Source organism: Gorilla gorilla, chromosome 5, assembly GCF_029281585.2.
Source record: "Gorilla gorilla gorilla isolate KB3781 chromosome 5, NHGRI_mGorGor1-v2.1_pri, whole genome shotgun sequence".
NCBI classification, from domain to species: Eukaryota; Metazoa; Chordata; class Mammalia; order Primates; family Hominidae; genus Gorilla; species Gorilla gorilla.
Genome location: NC_073229.2, coordinates 140895969 through 140921646, shown reverse-complemented (window position 1 = coordinate 140921646; position 25678 = coordinate 140895969). Strand labels below are relative to the sequence as shown.

Here is a 25678-nt window from a genome sequence, read left to right as displayed (position 1 = left end):
TTGACATCTGTCCATTACTTGAGCACTCATTACTTCCTGCATTCATCTTACATTTTCTCAGTCCCAGTCCTGAAACCAGTCATTTCTCCAACAATCTTGGTTCCTTTCAATGGAGAGTAGTGTTTAGAAACTTCGATTTGAACTTCAGTTTCCTCAGCTTATTAATGTAGAAGTGTTACTGTTCCCATGCCCTTCAAGAGGATGCACACACACACACCTACACACGTATATATTTATTTCTATACCTAGCTATGTTAAGAGCCATGAGTTCACACTGATATTTCTAGTTCTAATCTAAAATAATTAAATTATTCAGGCTTTCTCCTCTTCTATACTTTTATCTCTATTCTCCGATAACAGGAAATAGCTTCTAGTTTCCTAACCTCCCTATATCAGCCAATCTTTTACCTCAGCCAGACTGGTACCCCATGATGTGCTGGCCCCAAGTCCTGCTCCAGCCTGCTTATCTGCTCACCCCAGTGGGTGTCATTATCAAGTTGGGGCCCTGATCCCCCATGCTGAACCTGCATGCCCACCCTCCTCTGATGCTATCCTCATGCTGGGACCCCCAACTCCTTATCAGACCTATCTTTGTGCCATCTACCTTGTTTGGGCCTACAACGGCTTCTCAACAAAAGAAGAAAGGAAGGAAGATAATACATTTTTTAAAGAAGGTAAGAAGATGAAGTTATGAAGTTACAACATCTTTTTAAAACAAGTTTTCTTAAACGTTTTTAACTTCTTTGTATAGAAAAGCTGTTCTTTTTAAGGAAAACAGCTATAACAGCCCAGCAAAGAGAAACATGTTATCTTTAATAGAGGTGAAATACTAAATGATTGTCACTACATGGACTTTTACTCAAATTAATTATTAAAATGAATAATAAACTAGATTATTTGTTCTGTGAGAGGAGAAACTGTGTTCTATACTTCATTAATGTCTCACACAACACCTTAGCAGATAACAGGCATTCCATAAATACTTATTAAATTAAGTTTATCTAATTCATAAAGAGATCACATTAAACTAAGGAAATTCATTTACAAAATAATTAGTCCCAACTATAGGACATAAGTTCCAAATTTTAGGGTCAACTTTCTAGGATTATGGCTATTCTGTTAAGTGTAGGGTCAGTAGCTTTTTAATTTTCCCTGAAGACAGTGACTCTTGAGATATTTACAAAGCTATTACTTGAATTGCTAATTTTAATCTCAATCATACAATTATTAAGCATAAATTATTTATAGTTACATCAAAAGTTCCACCAATCTTCGACAGACTCCAGAATCAATGACTGCTTGAATTTTATCATTGGGTCCATCGGAGAGATAAGAAAGGGCCCAACACACGTCTGCTAACACATCTGGGTCACTGCTAAACAACAGTCGTGACAGGACATTTAAGCAAGGTGAAACCTGTAAGGGAAGAAAGAGCATATTTAAATTTTTTCTCTATTTAAAACCAAGTTTCCTTAGAAAAATATAGAAATTCATTTTAAAACAAAAATTTAATGTTATAAAAATACCAGAAAATTTATATTGTTTTAAAATTATAATCAGATGTATGAATATGAAGCTGATTATGACTACTATTATGTTATATTGAATAAGATGTGTAGTTAAATTTGTTTTAAAAAACAGTAAAATATTTGAGATCTCTTGTCTGTGTCTAAATCACACACACCCCCACAAAAAAAGCATACCAAAACTGAGAAGTTCAAATGTTCCAGTTAAGTGTTTGATATGATGATCACAGAATATAATCTAACTTTAATGAGCCTCACTTTACTCATTACATGTACTTAACTGGAAATAAATCTAATAATCATTTGAGGAACTAAGGTACAGAAAGCACAAAAATATTTGTGAAGGGTACTCAAGTGGAAGTCATTAATAAACTATTACACTGATAAGAAGGCATGTAGCACCTAAGAACAGTGCCTGACATAGAGTAGGCACTCAAATGTTGGCTTTTTTTAATTCCCATGATCACTATTGATGCTATGTTCCTTAAAGTTGTTTTTTTAAAATAAGCAACCTAACATATCCCTTAGTCTTTCTCCTCAGTTAAGAACTATGTTAAGCTGGGCACGGTGGCTCACACCTGTAATCTCAGCACTTTGGGAGGCCGAGGCGGGTAGATAACTTGAGGTCAGGAGTTCGACACCAGCCTGACCAACATGGAGAAACCCGATCTCTACTAAAAAACGAAAAAAAAGAACTATGTTATATGTTATGTATCTCACAAATAAAAAGTGATGACATTTTTCTTAAATGTTCTAATATTTTAGATGACTCTTCTCTTTACACCTATTTTAAAGAATATCAGTATATAAACGATCCTCTTCTGAAAGCAGTTACCATCTCTGCTGGGCCTGTCCTCTAAAGATCATTTTCAAGATTATCAGCATATAAACTATCCTCTTCTGAAAGCAGTTACCATCTCTGCTGGGCCTGTCCTCTAAAGATGATTTTCAAGATTATCAGAATATATACTACATTTTCTGAAAGTAGTTACCATCTAAAGATGACCCTAGGACTCATGTACACAAATCAGTTAGCTTACATAATAGGTATGTCTATCTGTTAGTGGGCAAATAAAATCAGCACAACTGGATCCTTCTCCAGCAATCAAGCTTCCACCCTTGCCAACCACCTCTTCCTTGAACAGAGAAATCAGGGTTTGTTTTTCTTTTTTTGTTTTGTTTTGTTTTTGAGACAGGGTCTCACTCTGTTGCCCAGGCTGGAGTGCAACCTCTGCTTCCTGGGCTCAAGCAATCCACCAGCCTCAGCCTCCTGAGTAGCTGGGATCATAGGTGTGAGCCACCATGCCCAGCTAATTTTTGTACAGACAGGGTTTCACCATGTTGCCTAGGCTGGTCTAGAACTCCTGTGCTCAAAGCAATCCACCCACCTCAACCTCCCAAAATGCTGGAATAACAGGCATGAGCTGCCACGCCCAGCCAAATATCGAGTTTTTAAAGCAAATATAAAGTATGTTTAAAAAAATTAATATAGCTGACATATACCTTTTCGCTGAGTTAAAAAACAATGAACTAATACATATTTCCAGTATTAAGTGAGCAAAGTAAAAACATTTCTGCCCCAGTATCTTCTCAGGAAAAAAGAAAAGAAACAGAAATACAAATATCAACTTTGAAAAGGCCAGTAGACATTAATAATCCTGCCCACAATATATAAAGACAAAAGTGAACAAAGAAACAGTAACCGACTTAGAAGAGGGGAGAAAAGTGGAAGCTTAATGCCAGGAGAGGGAACTACCAATAAGAGGAAAGCTAATTTATCTCCCCACCATCAACTCCAAATGCTTAGAAATCAGAGGAACCAGGTATCACAGACAGCAGGAGAAACGGTGCTAAAGTAGAGGAAGAGATTAAAAATCTGATAAGAAGCAGGATAGACTTTGGGTCCCTACTACAAAGGTAGGTGACTAGCATTCTCAATGCTACCAAAGACTGGAAGTTTATTTGAAGGAGAAACTGGACAACAAAATGTGAATCACAGAAACAGAACTTTGGGATATAAAGCACAGTGGAGGCTGAAATAAAACACTAGACTAGAAAGTAGGAGATAAGTGTAAGTCTGCATACTGACTAGTGAAAACCTCTAGCTCTCTTCCAATACTCAGTTCCCAGATGTTTATTATTTGTATTTTTTATTTTTGAGACAGGGTCTTGCTCTGTTGCCCAAGCTCGAGGTGCAGTGGCATGATCACAGCTCACTGCTGTCTCAACCTCCCAGGATCAAGCAATCCTCCCCATCTCAGCCTCCTGAGTAGCTAGGAGTACAGGCATGTGCTACCACACTCAGCTAATTTTTTTGTAGAGACAGGCTCTTACAATGTTGCCCAGGCTGGCCTCGAACCCCTGGGCTCAAACCATCCTCTCACCTCAGCCTCCCAAAGTGCTAGGATTACAGCATGAGACACAGTGCCCAGCTGCAGGATATGTAGTAGCCAGGTATGTTACCTACTCTATACCTCAACCCAATCTACCCATCTTCCAGCAAAAGAATGCAAAATCTGTCTCTGAAAAAACTGAACGGTCTCACAAAAGAGACTGAAATTTAGTGTTCCTCAAAGAAAATAGGGTTTTGCTGCCCAATTATCCTACAATGAAGTCCATTTATACACTCATCTTCCAATCAGTTTTTAGTTTCTTCCAAAATTTGTTCAAAGATCACCAGATAAATGAAGACAGCCTCCAACATTAAAGTGATTAAGACAAACCACAAACAAAATTAAAAAAGCACAAAGAAACAAAGACGCCAAAAAACAAACAAACAAACAAATAACACTATAAATCCTTAGATATGACAATTTGCTGGGTCCATAAAAGAACAGAATTCTACATAAAGATGAGCAACCAGAGAGCAAGACAACTAATTATTGAAAAGATAAAATAGGATTGTAGAAATGAAAATTTCCGGCTTGGTGTGGTGGCTCATGCCTGTAATCCCAGCACTTTGGGAGGCTGAGATGGACAGATCACCTGAGGTCGGGAGCTCAAGACCAGCCTGGCCAACATGGTGAAACTCCGTCTCTAATAAAATATAAAAATTAGCCAGGCATGGTGGCAGGTGTCTGTAATCCCAGCTACTTGGGGGGCTGAGGCAGGAGAATTGCTTGAACCCGGGAGGCAGAGGTTGCAGTGAGCTGAGATCGCACCACTGCACTCCAGCTTGGACAACAGAGTGAAACTCCATCTCAAAAAAAGAAGAAAAAAAAAAGAAAATTTCAAAAAAAGTGAATGATTAAAAAACAAATCTCTCATATAAAATTACAGAAAATGTACTTAAACAAGTCTTAAGCCCCAAAATGTGATATTATTTCATAAGTTTGTAACACATAAGTAAACAACAGACAAAGTTTCCCTCAGGAGTTCACATTTTAGTGGAAGATTTTTAAAAATTAAAATACATAACTAAGGGCCAGGAGTGGTGGCTCACACCTGTAATGCCAGCACTTTGGGAGGCCAAGGCAGGTAGCTTGCCTGAGGTCAGGAGTTCGAGACCAGCCTGACCAACATGGTGAAACCCTGTCTCTACTAAAAATACAAAAATTAGCTGGGCGAGGTAGCGTGCGCCTGTAATCCCAGCTACTCGAGAGGCTGAGGCAGGAGAATAGCTTGAACCCGGGAGGCGGAGGTTGCAGTGAGCTGAGATCGTGCCACTGCACTCCAGCCTGGGTGACAGAGCGAGACTCCATCTCAAAAAAAAAAAAACAAGAAAAAAAAATTAAAAGACATAGAAAAACACATATATTATGTTAAAAGGTGATTTGAAAGAAACAGAGTAAAAATGAAGAAGGTCAGGTATACTCATGGGGTGAGGGCAGTTGTTACAGTAGGTAGACACGCTTAAGCAGGGCATGAGAGGGCTGCTCCCCCACCCACTAGGAATGTCAGGTGATGGTTTGGCAATTATCACATTGCATCTTTAAAAGTGATAAATTGGCAGCTGGTGCCAGGAAGTGGCCATTTCCTGATGATCCTCACCTGTTGCACTAAAGTGTTAACTGAATGCAGGCACCAGGGAGATGCAACTTCTCAGGCATGTCCATTAAGAGACAAAATGACGGAGTATAACTTTCCGGCGGTGGGAGGGGCACACTATTGGAAAAGGGAAGAAAGCCTCAGATGGGCATGTATACAACTTCCTAAACACACTGCTCATGCTCACCTCCCAAGTGTAAGGAGGGCACTGGGCATGGAGGCAGCACACCCTTAAGGGAAGAATCATGGGAAAGGGGCCAGTCTATAAAGTCCTAGGATCAAGGTTAATTTAAACACGGCACTTCACCTCAGTGCCTGCTTGGGTCCCTTCCAAGCGTACTTTCCTTTCTTTCCTGTTCTAAAGCCTTTTAAATAAACTTCCACTCCTGCTCTGAAACTTGCCTTGGTCTCTTTTTCTACCTAATGCTCTCAGTTGAATTCTTTCTTCTGAGGATGCAAGAAATGAGGTTGCTGCAGACCCATATGGATTTGCCACCAGTAACTTGGATACCTTCCACCGGTACCACAGTGACAGATTACATTATTAAAAACAGTGATAACAGTAGAGCTCATTAAAAAATGTGACTTCTAAGCAAACAAAGATGAGGGAATCAGTCAAGTAGCTACCTACAAGGAGACTGTTGTAAGACAGTGGTTGTCAAAGTGTGATCCATGGACCCCTGGGGGATTCCTAAAACCCTTTTGGGGGTATATGTGATGTCAAAACTATTTTCATAATAATACTAAGACATCATTCGTCTTTCTCATTTTGTTGATATTTGCACTAAAGGTACAAAAACACTGGCAGGTAAAACTGTTGGCATGTTAGCACAAATCACGGCAGTAGTATCAAAATGTACTACATATCTTTGTATTCTTCACCTCGGTTAAAAGGGCAGTGGGTGGGGAAGAGCCAGTTTTATTTAAGAGTTAACGTGAATAGGCAGTAAAAATTACTACTTTTATTAAATCTCAACTCTTGAGTTTGTGTCTTTTGAATATCTTATGAAATGAAATGAAAAGTAAAAATGAGAAGGCATACTAGTTCATGCATTACCTTTGTGAATTAGAAATGTATTATCTTTTATCCCCAGAAACTTTATCACTAGATCTTTACCAAAGTTTAAACTTCTCTTAGTGCTAGAGTCATTGTGCCATTTTAGATACTAAATTCAAAAGAAGTAGAATGGTATTCTAAAAATTTACCCCCTTTCTACCTTCCTAACAGCATCTTAAACAATAAAACTAAACTGGGAATTAATTAATCATCTGTATTTCTAGAGGCAAAATATCAGTAGATAGCGAAACAGATATCCTAAGAGATAAAAGTTACAATGAAAAAGTACAAATGGTGAACGTAAAGGAATTATTTCATCTTTTGGTGGACTTAGTTTCCTATAAATGAGAGAGCTAGACTAGAAGATTTCTGAAATCAATTCCTTGATACATGTGGTTGCAGTGACTGCCTCTGGGCATAGGAATTTAAGGTGTGTGAAGAAAAGTACAAGGGACACTTCCTTTATATTGTAAAGCTTTTGAATACTGTATATGTGCAAACATTGGTCAATAAAGAAAATAATTACTAAACAAAAAGTGGAGTTCCTTAAACATCAAAAAGCTATTATATAGAAACTTAGGTTTATGGAAACAAATATTTTAATTTGTGTATTTTACTCATACCTTACTAAAGTTTGGAGGAGGGTTTTTGCCTCTACATAAATTTGAGAGGGCCCACACAGCATTTCTTGTTGTTGTGAGTCTGTTTGAATTTGTTAATAACCTGCCAAGAAAAAGAAAAAAAAGAATTATCACCTTACATTCATTTTTCCTCTTTAGCTATCATAACACAAAATTTCTCTCCAATATATTTTATAAGATATTCAAACTAGCAAAACAGGAAAAAAGAATCTAAAATTCATTATGTTTTCACAAGCAAAATAAGCATATTACAGTTCTATTTTCTAAAGTGAATCTACAATCTGAATTCTTAAAAGAATTCTTAAGAGGATGCCGTGGGAAATTTACTTATTTCTATATATATTAAAAAGAATACTAGATTAATTTTTCTTTTTCTTTTTTTTTTTGAGTCAGAGTCTCACTCTGTCACCCATGCTGGAGTGCAGTCGCACGATCTTGGCTCACTGCAACCTCTGCCCCCTGGGTTCAAGCGATTCTCCTGCCGCAGCATCCCAAGTAGCTGGGATTACAGGCGCCTGCCACCACGCCCGGATAATTTTTGTATTTTTAGTAGAGATAAGGTTTCACCATCTTGGCCAGGCTGGTCTTGAACTCCCGACCTCGTGATCCACCTGCCTCAGGCTCCCAAAGTGCTAGGATTACAGGCGTGAACCACCACTCCCGGCCAGATTAATTTCTTTAATCATGAAAATAATATATTATATGAATTCAGAAAGCAAGGAATACAGTTTTAAATTATATAAAGATTACCTATTGACAAGAGAAGTTCTTTTGTTGTGTTTTTAACGGAGTATGTCTTAGTATTTTTTTACCTGGTTTGCAATGAACCTTGGTATCTACTGAGTATCTAAAATGAGAATTTTTCTTCTCAGCTCCTAAGGAGTTACTACTTATAGGTTTTTTTTTCCAAAGCATAACTTTATGTTTTAGTTATTTAAATAGGAGAGCCCCTAAAATAGTAGTAATTGAAACTTTTAGAGTTGTGGACCCCCTTGAGACCATAATGGATCCTTACCTTAGAAAAAAAGCACATATATCAAAATTTGGCATGCAATTTCAGGAGTTTGTTAACCTCCTAAGGACCTCCACAAACTTGCTAGAAGTACAAAGAACCTATGTTAAAAAAAATCCCTGTTTTAGAGTGACATATGCAAAAATGGTGCAGAATGGAACTCCAGGTGCTTGTCCCTCCCAGGAACACCAAGAAACTTGCAAACACTGTCAGAATCAAGTTTATTAGAACTCTGAAGATAGTCAAAAGTTTATGGCAACTAAGATAACATTTAACCAGGAAAGGGCTGAAATGTGGTAGGAAAGCTTTCTGGCATTTTAACCTACTCTTACGCAACCCCCTCCCCAGCCTGGCAGCAACCTTTAAGACAGCAGCCTGAGTTCTCACTGTGGCTTCCTGGTTCTGGAAGGAGTAGAGCAGAACTTGTTTCCAAGAAATTGTGTTTGTCTGTTTTGACCTGTTTGGAGGCTCCCTGAAAAACTGATGCAAAGGGCTTGCCTTTGTTTTGCATAACTGGGAATTCTCTCAGGGTGGAAAAGTAGCTTTGTAAATAAGGAATGGTCCTCAAAAACATTAAAAGGCAAATGAATGAGATGTTGAAACCTGAGCAAAAGATACAGTTGAGGCAAACAAGACACATGTTGAAAACCTGGCTGGAAAGGTGGGGAGTAAGATCCTTGGGCTATGAGGGATGTGAAAAGCTCCCACATATATCAGACAATCTGAAGGCCCATGCACATGTCCAGGGCAGAGTCCACAATCAGAAAAAACATGAAGAGACCTACGCTTTTACTTCTAGTTTTCCTTTAGGCTTAGCACGAGCAGGGAGTAAAGTAGTGCTAAGTCATAGCTGTAATCAGCCTGACTAAGAATTGAAGAGGTGGCTCAATGCAGGGCCAATCTGTAAAAACCTGAAGACTTTTCTTTTGTTTATTTTTGGCTCCAGATATTTAAAGCACTCTCTGCTGTCAAACCACTAGCTACCCACTGAGTTAAGGGAAAAGAGATTTCAGAGACCACGCATGACAAGGAATACAGGCTTTATAAAATTAATTTTAAAAGTCCCCAAATAAATAACTACAACAAGCAGCAACATGAAAACCTGGAAGGAAAGGAGAATCTGATTTCCATAGTTACCATAGTTACGATAATCAGTCCAGTTTTTCAACAAGAAATTATGAGGCATGCAAAGAAATTTTAAAAGTGTGGTCCATTAACAGTGAAATATATAAATTAAAAGAAATTTTCCCTGAGAAATCACAGACATTGGATTTACTATGCAAAGATTTAAAATTCATTGTCTAATATGTTCAAAAGAGCTAAAGGACCTATGCACAAAAAAACTAAAGAAAACTAGAAAAACAATGTCTCAACAAATAGAGAATCATCACTATGGAAACAGACATTATAAAAAGGAACTAAATAGGAATTATGAAGCTGTAAGTATAAAACTGAAATTAAAATTTCACTATAGGGGTTTGACAGCAGATTGAGCAGGGAGAAGAAAGAATCCACAACCCTAAGACAGGTTAATTGAAATTATTCAAACTGAGAAGCAGAAAGAAAAAGAATGACAAGAAATGAACACAGTCTAAGAAAGCTGTAAAATAGCATCAAGCATACCAACATATGCATAATGGAAATCCAAGAAGAAAAGGTGCAAAAAGAATATCTGAAGAAATAATTACTCAAAACTTTTCAAACTTTATAAAAGAAATGAATCTACACATCCAAGAAGCTAAATAAACTCTAAGGATAAACTAAAAAAGACACATACCAAGACATAAGTAATCAAAAGACAAAGACAGAATCTTGAAAGCAAAAAGAGAGAAGTGACCCGTAGTGTACAAAGATTCCTCATAAAGATCAATAGCCGATTTCTCATCAAAAATCATGAAGGACAGAGGCAATGGGATGACATATTTAAAGTGCTGAAAGAAACTCTCAACCAAGACTTCAATATCCAGCAAAACAATCCTTCCAAACAGAAGGAGAAAATGAGATTCCCACATGAGCAAAAGCTGAGGAAAGGCATCACTAGCAGATTGGCTTTACAAGAATAGCTAAACGGAATCCTTTATGCTGAAATGAAAGGGCCATAAACAATACCTCAAAACCATACAAAGAAATAAAGAATACTGCTAAAGATAGCTACATAGGTAACTCTAAGAGCTAGTATCATGGATTTTTTGGTTTGTAATTCCTCTTTTTTTCCCTACATGACTTAAAAGTAAAATGCAAAAAAAAAATCATTATAAATCTAGGGTAATGGGCACACAATGTATAATAATGCAATCTGTGGCAATAACAACTTAAGAAGGTGAGACAGAAATGTATAGGAGTAGTGTTTTTGTGTAATTTTGAAGGTAAACTGCGAGTAATTCAATCAAGGTGGTTACAAGTTTAAAGTGTTAATTATACTCCTTAGGGTACATTAAAAAAAAAACTTTTTAAAAAAATAGGAAAGGAAACAAGAAAGGAATCAATACTATAAATTATTAAAAAAAAAGTGACATTTGGAAAACAAATAACAATGGTCAGGTGCTATGGCTCACACCTATAATCCCAGTGCCTTGGGAGGCCAATGCAGGAGGATCGCTTGAGGCCAGGAGTTTAAGACCAGCCTAGGCAACATAACGAGACTCTGTCTCCACAAAAGCTTAAGTAATAATAAAATGGCAAAAGTAAGTCCCCATTTATCAGTAGTTATATTAAATGTAAATGAATTAAACTCTCAAATTAAAAGTAGTAACTGGCAGAATACATTAAACAAAACAAAACAAAACCCATAAGTCTACGATGCTGTCTACAAATGACTCATTTTAGAATCAAAGACATAAATAGGCTGAAAGTGAAATAGAAAAAGATTTTCCATGCAAATAATACACTTGATCTTAGCCAAAAGGCCGAAAAGCGATTTTCCATGCAAATAATAACAGAGATCCGAATAGTTACATGAATGAGACAAACTAGACTGTAAGTCAAAAATTGTTTTCAGAGACAAAGAAGAACATCATATATTGATAAAAAGTCAATCTATCAGGAAGAAGTAACACATGGGTCAGATGTGGTGGCTCATGCTTGTAATCCCCGCATTTTGGGAGGCCAAGGTGGGTAAATCGCCTGAGGCCAAAAGTTCGAGACCAGTGTGACCAACATGGTGAGACCCATCTCTACTAAAGATACAAAAATTAGCTGGGCATGGTGGCATGTGTCTGTGGTCCCTGCTATTCAGGAGGCTGAGGCAGGAGAATCACTTAAACCTGGGGGCGGAGGTTCAATGAGCCGAGGCTGCACTACTGCACTCCAGCCTGGGCAACAGAGCAAGATTCTGTCTCAAAAAAAAAAAGAAGTATCACTTAAAAACTTACATGGTCTAGGCCGAGTGCAGTGGCTCACGCCTGTAATCCCAACACTTCGGGAGACCAAGGCAGGTGGATCACATGAGGCAGGGATTTGAGACCAGCCGGGCCAACGTGGCGAAACCTCATTTCTACTAAAAATACAAAAATTAGCTGGGCTTGGTGGTGCATGCCGGTAATCCCAGCTACTCAGGAGGCTTTGGGAGACCAAGGCAGGCAGATCACCTGAGCTCTGATAAATTTTTGAAAAGTGAAATCATAAAAAGTATCTTCTCTGACAACAATGGAATGAAACTAAAAATACAGAGAGAAAACTAGAAAATTCAGAACTATGAGTAGAGTAACATACTCTTAAATAACTAGTGAGTTAAAACACACACACACACACACACACACACACATATGCAGAAAATACTTTGAGATAAATAATGAAAACACACCAAAACTTAAGGGATGTAGTGAAATTAATAGTCAGAAAAAAATTTATAGTTGTTAACACCCCATATGAAAAAAGATAACCTTCCACCTTCAGAAATTAGAAAAATTAGAGTAAACAAAACTCATAGCTAGCAGGAGGAAGAAAATAAAGTTAAGACCAGAGATAAAATACAGAATAGAAAAACACTACAGAAAATCAACTAAACAAAAAGGTAGTTCTTTGACCAAAAAAAAAAAAAAAAAAAATCAACAAAAACAAGCCTTTATCTAGATGGACAAAACGAAAAAGATTCATATTACTACAATTTGGCTGGGCGTGGTGGCTCACACCTGTAATCCCAGCGCTTCAGGAGGCTGAGGCAAGCAGATCACCTGAGGTCAGGAGTTCAAGACCAGCCTGGCCAACATGGTGAAACCATGTCTCTACAAAAATGCAAAAATTAGCCAGGCATGGTGGCATGCACCTGTAATCCCAGCTACTTGGGAGGCTGAGGTGGAAGAATCGCTTGAACCCGGGAGGCGGAGTGTGCAGTGAGTCGAGATCATGCCATTGCACTCCAGCCTGTGCAACAGAGCAAGACTCCAACTCAAAAAAAAAAAAAAATATATATATATATATATATAATATTACTACAATTAAGAATGAAAGTAGAGACATTACTATCAGCACTTCAACAAAAAAAAATTATATGAGAATATTATCATCAAAAGCCAAGAAAGATAAGCTAGAAGAAATGAAAAACCACTCAGAAACACAGAAACTACCAAACTGACTTAAGAATAGAAAATCTAAATAGAACTATAACAAGATATAGAATTCTAATCAAACACTTCCCAAAAAGGAAAAGTCCAGCACCAGATGGCTTCACTGATGAATTCTACCAAACATTAATGAATAATTCTCAAACCCTTTCAAAAAATCAGAGAACACTTAAAATAATGGAAAGAATGTAACTGGATTATTTGTAACTCAAAGGATAAAAGCTTGAAGGCATAGATACTCCATTATGTGCTTATTTCACATTGAATGCCTGTATCAAAACACCGCATGTACCCCATAAATAAACATATCTACTATGTAGCCGCAAAATTTTTTTTAAAAAAATAAGATAACACTTCCTCATCAATTCTATGAGGATAGCATTACCCTGATACCAAAGACAAAGACATCAAAACAAAAGTTACAAAAGAAAAAATATTTCTTCGGAATATACATAAAAAAATCCTCAACAAAATTCTAGGAAACTGAATCTAGCAGCTTATACTATGACCACATGGCATTTAACCAAGCAATGCAAGGAAGGTTCAAGATACAAATATCAATCAAAATAATAAACCATATTAATATAATGAATTAAAAAAAAACAAGTTATCTCATTGGATGCAAAAAGTATTTAAAAGAGCTCAACATCCTTTTATGATAAAAACACTAAACAGGTCAGGCACAGTGACTCATGCCTGTAATCCCAGCACCTTGGGAGGTCGAGGCGGGTGGATACGAGGTCAGGAGATCGAGACCATCCTGGCCAACATGGTGAAACCCTGTCTCTACTAAAAATACAAAAATTAGCTGGGCGTGGTGGTGCACTCTTGTAGTCCCAGCTACCTGGGAGGCTGAGGCAGGAGAATTGAACCCAGGAGGCAGAGGTTGCAGTGAGCCAAGATCAGGCCACTGTACTCAAGCCTGGCGACAGAGCATGACTCCGTCTCGAGAAAAAAAAAAAGAAATAGAAGGAAACTACCTCAACAGGATAAAGGGCATTTATCGAAAACCACAGCTAACATCAAACTGAATGGTGAAAGAGTTTTTACTCTGAGATAAGAAAGAAGACAAAGACAATCATTTTTGCCACTTCTAAATAACATTGTAATGGAAGCTCTATCCAAAGCAACTGTGCAACAAAAAGAATTCACACAGCCAACTTGGAAAGCAAGAAATGAAACTATCTTTTTTTAAAAAAAATTTAGAGATGGAGTCTTACTATGTTGCACAGGCTAGAGTGCAGTGACTATTCACAAGCATTATTATAGTGCACTACAGCCTCAAATGATCTTGACCTCAAATTCGACTTCAAGACCAGCCTGGCCAACATGATGAAACTCCATCTCTACCAAAAATACAAAAATCAGCCAGGCATGGTGGTGCACGCCTGTATTCCCAGCTACTTGGGAGAGTTGAGGCATGAGAACCGCTTGAACCCGGGAGGCTCCTGACCTCAAACGACCCTCCCTACTCAGCCTCCCAAGTATCTGAGACTACAGGCATGTGCCATTATGCTCAGCAATGAAACTATCATTATTGACAGATGACATGATCTAATATATGGAAATCCACAACAATCTACAAAAAAACTATTAGTGTTAATAAATTCAACAAAGTTGCAGGATGCAAGATCAACATACAGGCCAGGTGTGGTGGCTCACACTTGTAATCCCAGAGTTTTGGGAGGTCAAGGGGGGGATGGATCATTTGAGGCCAGGAGTTCAAGACCAGCCTGGCCAACATGGTGAAACTCCGTCTCCACTAAAAATACAAAAATTAGCCAGGTATGGTTGTACACGACTGTAATCCCAGCTACTTGGGAGGCTGAGGCACGAGAATCGCTTGAACCTGGGAGGCACAGACTGCAGTAAGCCAAGATTACGCCACTGCGCTCCAGCCTAGGTGACAGAGCAAGACCCTGTCTCAAAATAAATAAAAAAAAAATAATCAACACACAAAAATCAGTTGTATTTCTATACACTACCAAGGAACAAGTCAAAAAAGAAATTAAGAAAACAATTTCATTTACATTTGAATAAAAAAGAATAAAATACTTTGGAATACATTTAACCAAAGAGGTATAAGACCTGTTTACTAAAATCTACAAAATGTTGTTAAAATTAAAGACCTTAATTAATTAAGAGATTTCCCAGGTTCATGAATTGGGAGCCTTAATATTATTAAGATGGCAATACTGCTCAAAGTGATCTACAGAGTAAATGAAACCCCTATCAAAATGACAATGACCTTTTTATAGAAATGAAAAAGTCAACTTACACCCACTAAGATGATCTAAATCAGAATAACAGATAATATGTGTTGGTGATGATATAGAGAAATTAGAACACTCATACATTGCTAGGAGAATGTAAAATGGTACAGCTGCTGTGAAAAAGTTTGGTAGTCTCTAAAAAATTAAAGATAGAATTACCATATTACCTGGCAAATTCCACTCCTACGTATTTGCATACCCACAAGAATTAAAAACCAGTACTGAGACAAAACCTTGTACATGAATGTTCATAGGAGCACTATTTACAGTAGTCAAAAGGTGGACACACCGAAGTGTCCATCTATTAATGAATGAACAAAATGTGGCACATGCATAAAATGGAATATAATTCAGCCATAAAAAGAATGAAGTACTGATACATTCACTATAATATGGATGAACCTTGAAAACAGTAAGCTAAAAGCCAGACACAAAGGTAATATATTGTATGATTCCACTTATGTGATATATACAGTATAAGCAAATCCATAGAGAGAGAAAACAGATTTGTAGTTTCCAAGGCACAAGGTGATGGCAAAACGGGATGTGACTGCTTAATGGGTACTGGGTTTCTGTTTAAGGTGGTAAAAAAATTCTGGAACTAGATAGTAGTGATAGTTGTACAATGTTGCAAATCTACTTACTGCCACTAAATTGTACACTTTAAAATGGTTAAACTGGTTACATGTATTCTACTACACTAAAAAAAGTTTCTGTTCTAAAGGCTTTCCTAAAAATAGATGTTAGATTTCCCCAAAATACAACAGATTTAGAAATAAAATAGTTATACTGCTTTTGTATGCTAAGAGTTGACAATTTTTTCAGTAAATATTTTAGGGTTTGCAGGCCCTCCTTCTCGTTTTTATTACTCACCTATGCTGATGTAGCATGAAAGCAACCAAAGACATTAAGTAAGTGAATAGGTGTGACTGTGTTCCGATAAAACTTAATTTACAAAAACGTGAAGCAAGCCAGATTTGACCTGAGAGATAAAGCTGGCCAACCCCTGTTGTATACTATTGTTCTTTTTTTGTATTAATGGGGTTATTATGAGAAAGTACAAATATGCTACATTATAAATTAAAGTTGAGTTAAAATACAGCAAAATTGTATCAGGATAGTTTATAGTAGTAAAAGATTTACATTTACTGAGAATCAAATGAATACTAATAAAATAAATTAAAATATCACTCAAACAGATAAAATGATACATTAATAAGTTTTACATTTGCTTAAGCATTACTAAATGTGAATTACAATGTGAACAACAAATAATGCATAATCATTTTTTTTTTTTTTTGAGACAGTCTCTCGCTCTGTCACCCAAGTTGGAGCGCAGTGGCGCAATCTTGGCTCACTGCAAGCTCCACCTCCTGGGTACAAGCCATCCTCCTGCCTCAGCCTCCTGAGTAGCTGGGACTACAGGTGCCTGCCACCACGCCCGGCTAATTTTTTGTATTTTTAGTAGAGATGGGGTTTCACCGTGTTAGCCAGGATGGTCTTGATCTCCCGACCTCATGATCCACCCAACTCAGCCTCCCCAAACTGCTGGGATTACAGGCGTGAGCCACTGCGCCCGGCCTGCATAGTCATTTTTTAAGCTGAAAATTTTTCCTTTTGCCCAACTCCAGAGACAGTATCTAACTTAACTTCCTTTTAATTACCTTTCTTATTTTTTTAAATACTATGAAACTTTCTAAGATGAAGTTTTATAATGAAACTCAGAAACTTTCCAACTTTTTAATACCCTTTTTGGAAATTATTATTATTATCTGAAATGGAGTTTCGCTCTTGTTGCCCAGGCTGGAGTGCAATGGCATGATCTCAGCTCACCACAACCTCCACCTCCTGGGTTCAAGCGATTCTGCTGCCTCAGCCTCTTGAGTAGCTGGGATTACAAGCATGCACCACCACACCCAGCTAATTTTGTATTTTCAGTAGAGATGGGGTTTCTCCATGTTGGTCAGGCTGGTCTCGAACTCCTGACCTCAGGGGATCCACCCGCCTTAGCCTCCCAGAGTGCTGGGATTACAGGCGTGAGCCACCACGCCCAGCCTGAAATTGTTTTTATAACTATTACTACATAGCTGGGTACTGGTTATTCTTCCTTTGTTTTATTTTTTAGTTTGGTTTCTTCAGTCATGGTTAAAAGACTCCTTAGGACATTTAAAGAGATTAGACCTAAGAAATGTTTACTACTTCATAAACCACTACCTACTTGAGATATTAACAAATAATAAAATGACATAGAGACAGAACAACAAAAACAAAAAGTGCTCAGTTAATTTATATACCACATAAATCAGGTGAGACAAGTCTCAAATTGAAACTTTAAGAGATGTTTTTAATAGTACAGACTTCAAAATGATTCATATTGAACTCTAAATCAGTACTTCCTTTTATAGCTCAGCTAAATTCTCAATTACTATGGACCATTAACTTTAAGCCCATAATAAATGAAATTATAGTGAGTAGTTCAGTGGTTTGTACACAGATCTTCAATTAATATTGGTTAAGTGAAACCATGCCAAGAAATAACTTCTGTCCACAGAAAGCTAGAGTAAAATGTTTTTTGAAAACTAGTGTCTAGAAATTTATTCTTCCTATTCAATTCCTCAGTTGGAGAGCATGGAAAACGCACCTCCATGCAGAAATGAAGAGTAAAATATTTACTTCTAACCATCTCCTCGATTAGTATTTTTCTTCACTACCTGCCATTAGCATTTATCCTACATAAAGATCCTCTTAATCATAAACAATATGTATAAACCTGTATTTCAAAAAATTTTATGTCATTTCTATAAAGGACCTTACATTATAGGGTAATTTCTTTTTTAAAAAAATACGTAAAGTAGTAGAAGAAACTACTAGATAAATCACTTGAAGTAAAACTCTAATCCTGAAAGAAAAATCTCTATCTTAAAATCTTGGTTCTTTTAATAAAATTTAAAACATACTGACATCCTAAATATACTGTCTGTTGAAGTATTAAGGATTCCCTACTATAGCAATATGTAAATTTTATCATATTATAAACTACTATATATCCTTGTTTTTGCAGAATAATTATTTTAGATCAGTAAGCATCAAGTAAGCAATGACCACTGTTACGTGTGGTTTAAGTGAACATAAAAGACAGAGTTAACAATTTGAAAATTTCTCTTGGTTCTACCTACTGTCAAGCTACTGCAGGCTTGATAACCATAAGACAAATTTACAAGTATGACTGGAGAACTTAATTATATATGTAGAATATCGTGGAGTATATAGTTTTTGATACATAATTGTGATAAAGTACTTACTCTAAAAGAGGTGGAAGTATTTCACAATTCAAAACAAAATCTCTGCATTCTGCATTGTCACCAGCAATATTACCAAGTGCCCAAACAGCCTTAGGAAAAAAAAAAATTATCTTAAGACAATATTTTAAATTAGAGGCTTTCCTTTAGGAATGAGATTTTAGTACACAATGAACAAAGCAACAGTTTCCGATATGTTAAAAAAAAAAACAGTAGAAAAGAAAAACTTTTAAAATTCAATTTAATACTTTTATTCAGATTGAAAGATAGGACATTTAAAAAGTTTTCCAGCTGAACAAGGTGGCTCACGCATGTAATCCCAGCACTTTGGGAAGCTGAGGTGGACAGATCGCTTGAGTCTAGGAGTTCAAAACCAGCCTGGGCAACATGGTAAAACCCTGTCTCTACTGAAAAATGACAAAAATTAGCTGGGTGTGGTGGCACGCACCTGTCATCTCAGCTACTTAGGAGGCTAAGATGGCAGGATCACTTGAGCCCAGGAGGCAGAGGTTGCAATGAGCCTTGCTCCACCTTGGGCAACAGAGCGAAACCCTGTCTCCAAAAAAAATTTTCCTTGCATATTAGTGAAATATCTATACTGTTCAACAAAGAGCATAGTTTACTATGAATTTACATGGAGAGACAAAATACATCTATTCAGCAAATTTTCCAATTATAATCATGCACTGCATAACATTTTAGTCAATGACAGACTGCACATAAGATGGTAGTCTCATAATATTATAACACCATTATCTTTACTGTACCTTTTGCATGTGTAGATACACAAATACTTACCACTGCATATACAACTGTCTATAGTAGGTCGGGTGCAGTGGCTCATGCCTGTAATTCCAGCACTTTGGGAGGTGAGGTGGGCAGATCACTTGAGGTCAGGAGTTTGCGACCAGCCTGGCCAATGTGGTGAAACCCCATCTCTACTAAAAATACAAAAACTAGCTGGGTGTGATTGCAGGTGCCTGTAATCTCAGCTACTCAGGAGGCTGAAGCATAAGAACTGCTTGAAACCCAGGAGGTGGTGGTTGCAGTGAGCTGAGATCATGTCACTGCACTGCAGCCTGAGTGACACAGCAAGACTCTGTCTCAAAAAAAAAAAAAAAAAAATTGCCTACAGCATTTAGTACAGTAACATGCTGTATAGGTTTGTAGACTGGATGCAAAAGGCCATACTATAAACCATCCAGGTTTGTGTAAATAGACTCCATGGAATTTGCACAATGATGAAAATGTATTTCTCAGAACACATATTCATTTATTAAATTTCAATTAGGTAAGAAATTACGCAAATGCAAATTATCATTTTATTTTATTCTCACCATAAACTTTTCATGTTAGTACAAAAGTAGACATGTTACTTTTCAATTGGGAAAGTTTTATTTTAATGTTTAAAACATAAGTTAGTATTTTTAACATCTACTCTAGACCTAAGATTTTTTTGTTTGTTTTTAAGAAAAACCTTTAAACTAAAGACATTTTCTACCTTGTGGAATATAATATTCTGTTGGTGGAGATCTTAATTGGTATAATATTCTTGGAGTCTGACTTTGAAATACATAGTAAGAGCTTTAAAAAATTTATCTTTTGGCCGGGCACAGTGGCTCACACCTGTAATCCCAGCACTTTGGGAGGCCTAGGCGGGCAGATCACCTGAAGTCAGGAGTTCGAGACCAGCCTGGCCAACATGGTGAAACACCATCTCTACTAGAAATACAAAAACTAGCTGGGCGTGGTGGCAGGCGCCTGTAATCCCAGCTACTCGGAAGGCTGAGGCAGGAGAATCGCTTGAACCTGGAAGGTGGAGGTTGCAGTGAGCCGAGATCGCGCCATTGCACTCCAGCGTTGGGGACAAGAGCAAGACTTCACCTCAAAAAAAAAATTTATCTTTTGACAGGGTAGTCATTTTTCCTAGTAAAATAATCAAAAGGTACATAAAGAGTGATGACATATAATGATATTCATCACAATATTATTAACACCACCAATAAGCTAGAAATAATCCAAATGTACAACAATTGAGGAACAGATGGCAAATTATGGTACATATCTGAGCAGATATTGAGTAATCAGTAAAATTTCCATGGAAGAATAATTACTGCCATAAAAAAAGGCTCCCAATATTAGTGTTAACTGAAAAATATATATATAAAATGAAATGATGAATAAAATGGGAGACAGATCAACAGATTTATGTACATAAAAATGACGCAAAAAAATGTTAAATGACTTGATTTTATTTAGATGGTACAATTATATGTAATTAAATTTTACCTCTTACAACAAAACTTTATTCATTAAGTTTATTAAAAAATGGTTCTATTCAAAGTAATGTGATATTCTTAAAACAAACAACAAAATAATCTACATATATGCAGAGAACAAGAAGTCAAACCAGTTCAGCTTTAAAACCCGGCTCTGCCATTCGTTGTGACTTTAGGTAAGTTACTAACTTTTGAGTCTCAGTATACACTTTTGTTTTGAGACAAATCTCGCTCTGTCGCCCAGGCTGGAGTGCAGTGGCATGATCTCGGCTCTCTGCAACCTCTGCCTCCCAGGCTCAAGGAATTCTTGTGCCTTAGCTTCCTGAGGAGCTGTGGCACCATGCCTGGCTAATTTTTGTATTTTTAGCAGAGCTGGGATTTTGCCATGTTGGCCAGGCTGGTCTCAAACCCCTGGCCTCAAGTGATCTGCTCGCCTCAGCTTTCCCAAGTGCTGAGAATACAGGCATGAGCCACCATGCCCAGCCTCAGTATGCACTTTTATAAACAGGAATAGTAATTCCTATCCTAGCTGTGATCACACTCATAGAGAACCCAGGATTATGTCTGGAACTGTTCATTCTTCCCCCCTTCTAACTTAACACCAAAACACTACTATAATTTAATGCAATATACAGCAATTAGAAACAAAAATGAATTACACATCGTAATTACAAATGGTACTTTCAAGAGAAAACTGAATTCTGGTACATATAACAATACAAATTAGAGACGTACCTGTTCCTGAACATCTTCATGTTCAGAATTAAGAAGTTTGATAAAAATCGGAACAGCCCCAGTTTCAATCACTACCTTGGTATGCAGAAAAGTTCCAGATGCTATATTTGTTAATGCCCATGCAGCTTCAAACTAAGAAGAAAAAAAAGGTAAAATAAATGAAAGAACCAAAGAATTGTCAGAAAGGCAAAGAAGGAAAGAGAGGGAGTAAAGACCTGCCAGGACAAGTGTGAAAGACTGACTTATATTAAGATTCATTGTGAAGTCAGATTTAAGGATAAAAATTCATAGAAAAAAAGTAATTGTCATCAAAGATCACTGATTACAGAAAAGTATTCTTTAATATGGAAAAATAAGAACTGAGAAAAATATAATGAAAATATACAAAATCAACAATATATAAACACCTTTGAATTTATAATGCATAAAACTCCTGTTTATTATTACAGAGGCAAGCATTCTAAAGCAAGCAGTTTAAAAATAAATAAGAGACACTACTTATAACAACAGTATATTTAGGACACTTAGAATCATAAGAGGTACTTATTTCTCTACAGATCATGTAACCTCAACCTACTATTTAAGAAACAAAAAAATTAGAAGTTGAGAGATTAGGTATTTGTTCAACATCAAGCTTTCATTATTAACAGAGCCAGTGCTGGGACTTCTGGTATTTTTTTTAAGCTGCAGAGTCTCTGAGAAGTTATCATATCAACTCAACTAAAATTTGAATATATATATACATTATGGATTTAAAATAAAATCAACTGAGAAAATTCAACCATGGCTCCAAAACAATGAACTAGTGAATTACTGAAAGCAACCTACGAATCCACAGGCAAACTAAGCAGTGAATATAGTTTAAAAAATATTTCACATATTTGACATATAAAATTAACCATGAAAAAAATTTTTTTAATATTTCACATAAATAACTTTTCACGTAAACGTACACGTCATTATAAGTAACAAAAAATGTACCCAAAAGCATTACTGAAATACTAAAAAGTACAGTTACTTTTACGTGTAGGACTAAGAAAAATTTTAAAGGGAATTTATATTTAAAAATAATGGAGACCATAGTTCTAACCAATTGTAGATAATGAAATAAGCTAGTGGACAACTGAAAGGTTACTCTATAAACTTGTCACTAGTATCCCTAGAAGAAAGCCTTAGTGAAGACTGGTAAAGTCAGAAGCCTGCCAGCAACCAATTAAACATAAAACGAGTGATAAGCAAGTGACAACTGTGAAAACCTATAGTGTGTGGCTACAATTTTAAAAAAAAGGTAAACTTTCCAGTTGAAAAAAGAAAATAGAGACAGAATGCCTATTCAACCTCCTTTCATTTTTAACTATCTGACAACAGTGCCAACACCTCTGATTTGTTAAAAGGAGCCAAAAACCTGGATATTTATTTGAAATCCCCCAATTTTTTTAACATTTAATATCTAATTCACGCTTTAAAACATGTGCAGGCCAACAAAACTTGTTTGTAGGCCCCCAACTTAAGGCCTGTTAGATGGACCAATCATATTAACTAACATATTTCACACGCACTTGGGTAACATGGCACAACATGTAGCTGTCCCAAGACCATACTGTTGAATTTCTCTAGTTTTTAATTACAGTGATTAATAAATGCTCAACTTCTCAGTGTGTGTGTGTTTGTTTGTTTGTTTGTTTATTTATTTAGAGACAGGGCCCAGGCTGGAGTGCACTGGTGCGATCACAGCTCACTATAACCTCAAACGTCTGGGCTCAAGTTATACTCTCACTTCAGCCTCCCAAGTAGATGAGACTACAGGTGCATGCCACCACACTCAGCTAATTTTTATTTTTTTTGTAGAGATGAGGTCTCACTATTTTCCCAGGCTGGTCTCAAACTCCTGGGTTCAAGAGGTCCTCCCTCTTCAGCTTCCCAAAGTGCTGGGATTACAGGTGTGAGCCACCACGCCCAGCAAATCTTCCCACACTGTGCTGTCTACACACGCTATCCTCTAAACCTAGCATTAATTTTCCTCTTTTCAGTCTGCCAAACACTCCTTCATCCTCAAGACTAGTCCTGCAACACTACCTTTGTGAAGTCTTAAACTTAAACTTCCCCTAAACATAGTAAGTTGCTATGTTCTGTGTCCCCAGAGTACTTTGTTTATAGCTCTGTTAGAGCACTAAGGATATGATGTTACCACAGATCTTTTTTATGTCTGTCTTTCCCAGGAAAAAGTGAGGAATTTCTCTAGACAGGACAACATCTGAATTTTGGAACTACAATATCTTACATGATGCTTTGCTCAAACTAGCTCTCAATAATTTTATTTATTCACATTCAATCATTTCTTCTTTCATTCAATTGGAATTAAAAAGCCAAATAATAGGTATCAAGAGGTCTGGGTTTTAGTCTGGACTTAGGGCTTATATAAAGGAATGGAACCAGATTTCATGATCTCTAGTTCAAAATAATTGACAATAAAACTGTAACGTGACTAAAGTAGCCTCTTAGAGACCCTTATTGTAAACATTCTCAACAATTTTTCACATTCACACATGCAATAAATTCCTTTACTTACACCTAAAACGTGAGGATCTTTCTCAAATTATTCAGCTAAGTAGACCACTACTCTTAAGTTATAAATTCAACAAGTAACAAGTAACAGTCCTCCATTATTGACAATAGCATTTATAAGTTAGGTGTATGTCTTGTGCAATTCCTGATACACAGATAAAATTCCAACCTGTACTCTGACTTAAGAATATGCATAGCAATGAATGTAGGGAAAACCAATCTTTTTTAACATTAAAATATTCACAAACTTCAGTAAATTTCCATTACTAGCAAATTATTTGGAAGACATCTTAAAATTGTAACTATATCATGGTTGAGAACCAATGTTCTTTATGACAAACTTAACTCTGGTCACATTTCTACTAGATAATACTAAATAATAATTTATTCTGTTTTGAAAAAAAGAACTAATCAGTCAGCTAACAGTGTTTTAAAAAGTAAAAGTTAGAACCCTGGCTAGCTAAGAATCAAAATAAATTTAACAACATTTTAGTCTGAAGTTTTCTAAAACAAAAAAGTTACTAAAGGTTAACAACTATAAATTGTTTATTAACATTAGTAATGATTTTATATACTTTTTCCAAAATTGCTTAATAAAATAACAATTCCTAGAAAAAAACTAGCACTGAAACCGTGTCCAAGACAAGACAGGCAGCACTACCTTTTCCTTTAATTACCAAGTATTTACTTAATGCTTACAATAGTCAATACTGCAGAAGTTGCTTTCACTAGAAACTTTAACATGTCATTTCTAGAGAAAAATTAAGAAAGAAAACTTTAGACTCACTTGTAAAGTGCAATTTTCATTTCTTTCAAGAAATTTCACAAATCTCTGTACAACTCCTGGTTTCTGTATAACTTGATCTATTGGTGGATTAGGTTCTAAAAATTTAAAAAGACTTAAGTTATTACAAAGACACAAAAAGAAAACAATCTAGTCCCTGTGTCCATTAACAGGGCACATAAAATAACTCTTTCCTAGGTTTCCCTGACCCAAGATTAAAACCCTTAGCTAGATGTAATTGAAGTCAAATTTTCTCCAGATTACAATGTTCTTTGTACATTTTGCAAATTCCGCTTTCTCATTCACTGCAAGAAATTTTAAAAATATTTCCTACATAAACATTTAAATTTCATAAATTGAAGGCTATTGAGCACACCTTTAAAACACTGATTATTTCTGTCTAAAACTCAAAATACCAACTGAGGAATTAAGTTTCCACTAATTCTTTATAGTACTACCCTCAATTTCTAAGCATATCTCCTTCATTATCAACCACAATTTACCTAATGTCTGTCAAACAAGATTCTTTTTTGTCCGTGAATTATTTTTTACAGAAATGTTAATGGACTGTCTACAATTATTGATAAATTTTCATGAAATGCAGACAGCTTTTGAGAATCATAAAATATCTAGGAAGCTTATATAAAATCCAGACAAAGACATTTCAGGTACTGGTCATCTAAGTATAAAGAACTCTTTCCTCTACCTTGGCTTCTGCAAAACGTACCCTCTACGGTTCTTCAGTAACTTCCCTATTGGTGTTCTTTTGGGATAGTCTTATTCCTGTTTATTCTCATCTTAGAAAATGTACCTATTTTTGTTAATGCAAGTACCAGATATTATTACTATTTGTGATAATTCACAGACCTTACAACCTTAACCGAATTCTCCTTTCCTAGATTTCAGGCCATATTCCTAAGTGACTATAAGATGTATTTTTATTTTCACACCTTTTAAA

The 25678-nt window shown here is 36.4% G+C and overlaps 1 protein-coding gene across 2 annotated transcripts in view; it reads right to left on the bottom strand.

Annotated features, from left to right (window-relative positions):
- The window catches only part of KPNA5 (karyopherin subunit alpha 5), a 60773-nt gene that overhangs the window by 18322 nt on the left and 16773 nt on the right, over positions 1-25678 (bottom strand). For both annotated transcript variants that reach the window (XM_004044583.2, XM_019030160.3), the window contains 5 exons: positions 24724-24818; positions 21372-21503; positions 18361-18449; positions 7194-7293; positions 1253-1416 (listed from right to left, as the gene is read on the bottom strand). In XM_004044583.2, coding sequence (XP_004044631.1) covers positions 1253-1416; positions 7194-7293; positions 18361-18449; positions 21372-21503; positions 24724-24818 — 580 coding nt within the window. The remainder of the gene's footprint in view (positions 1-1252; positions 1417-7193; positions 7294-18360; positions 18450-21371; positions 21504-24723; positions 24819-25678) is intronic.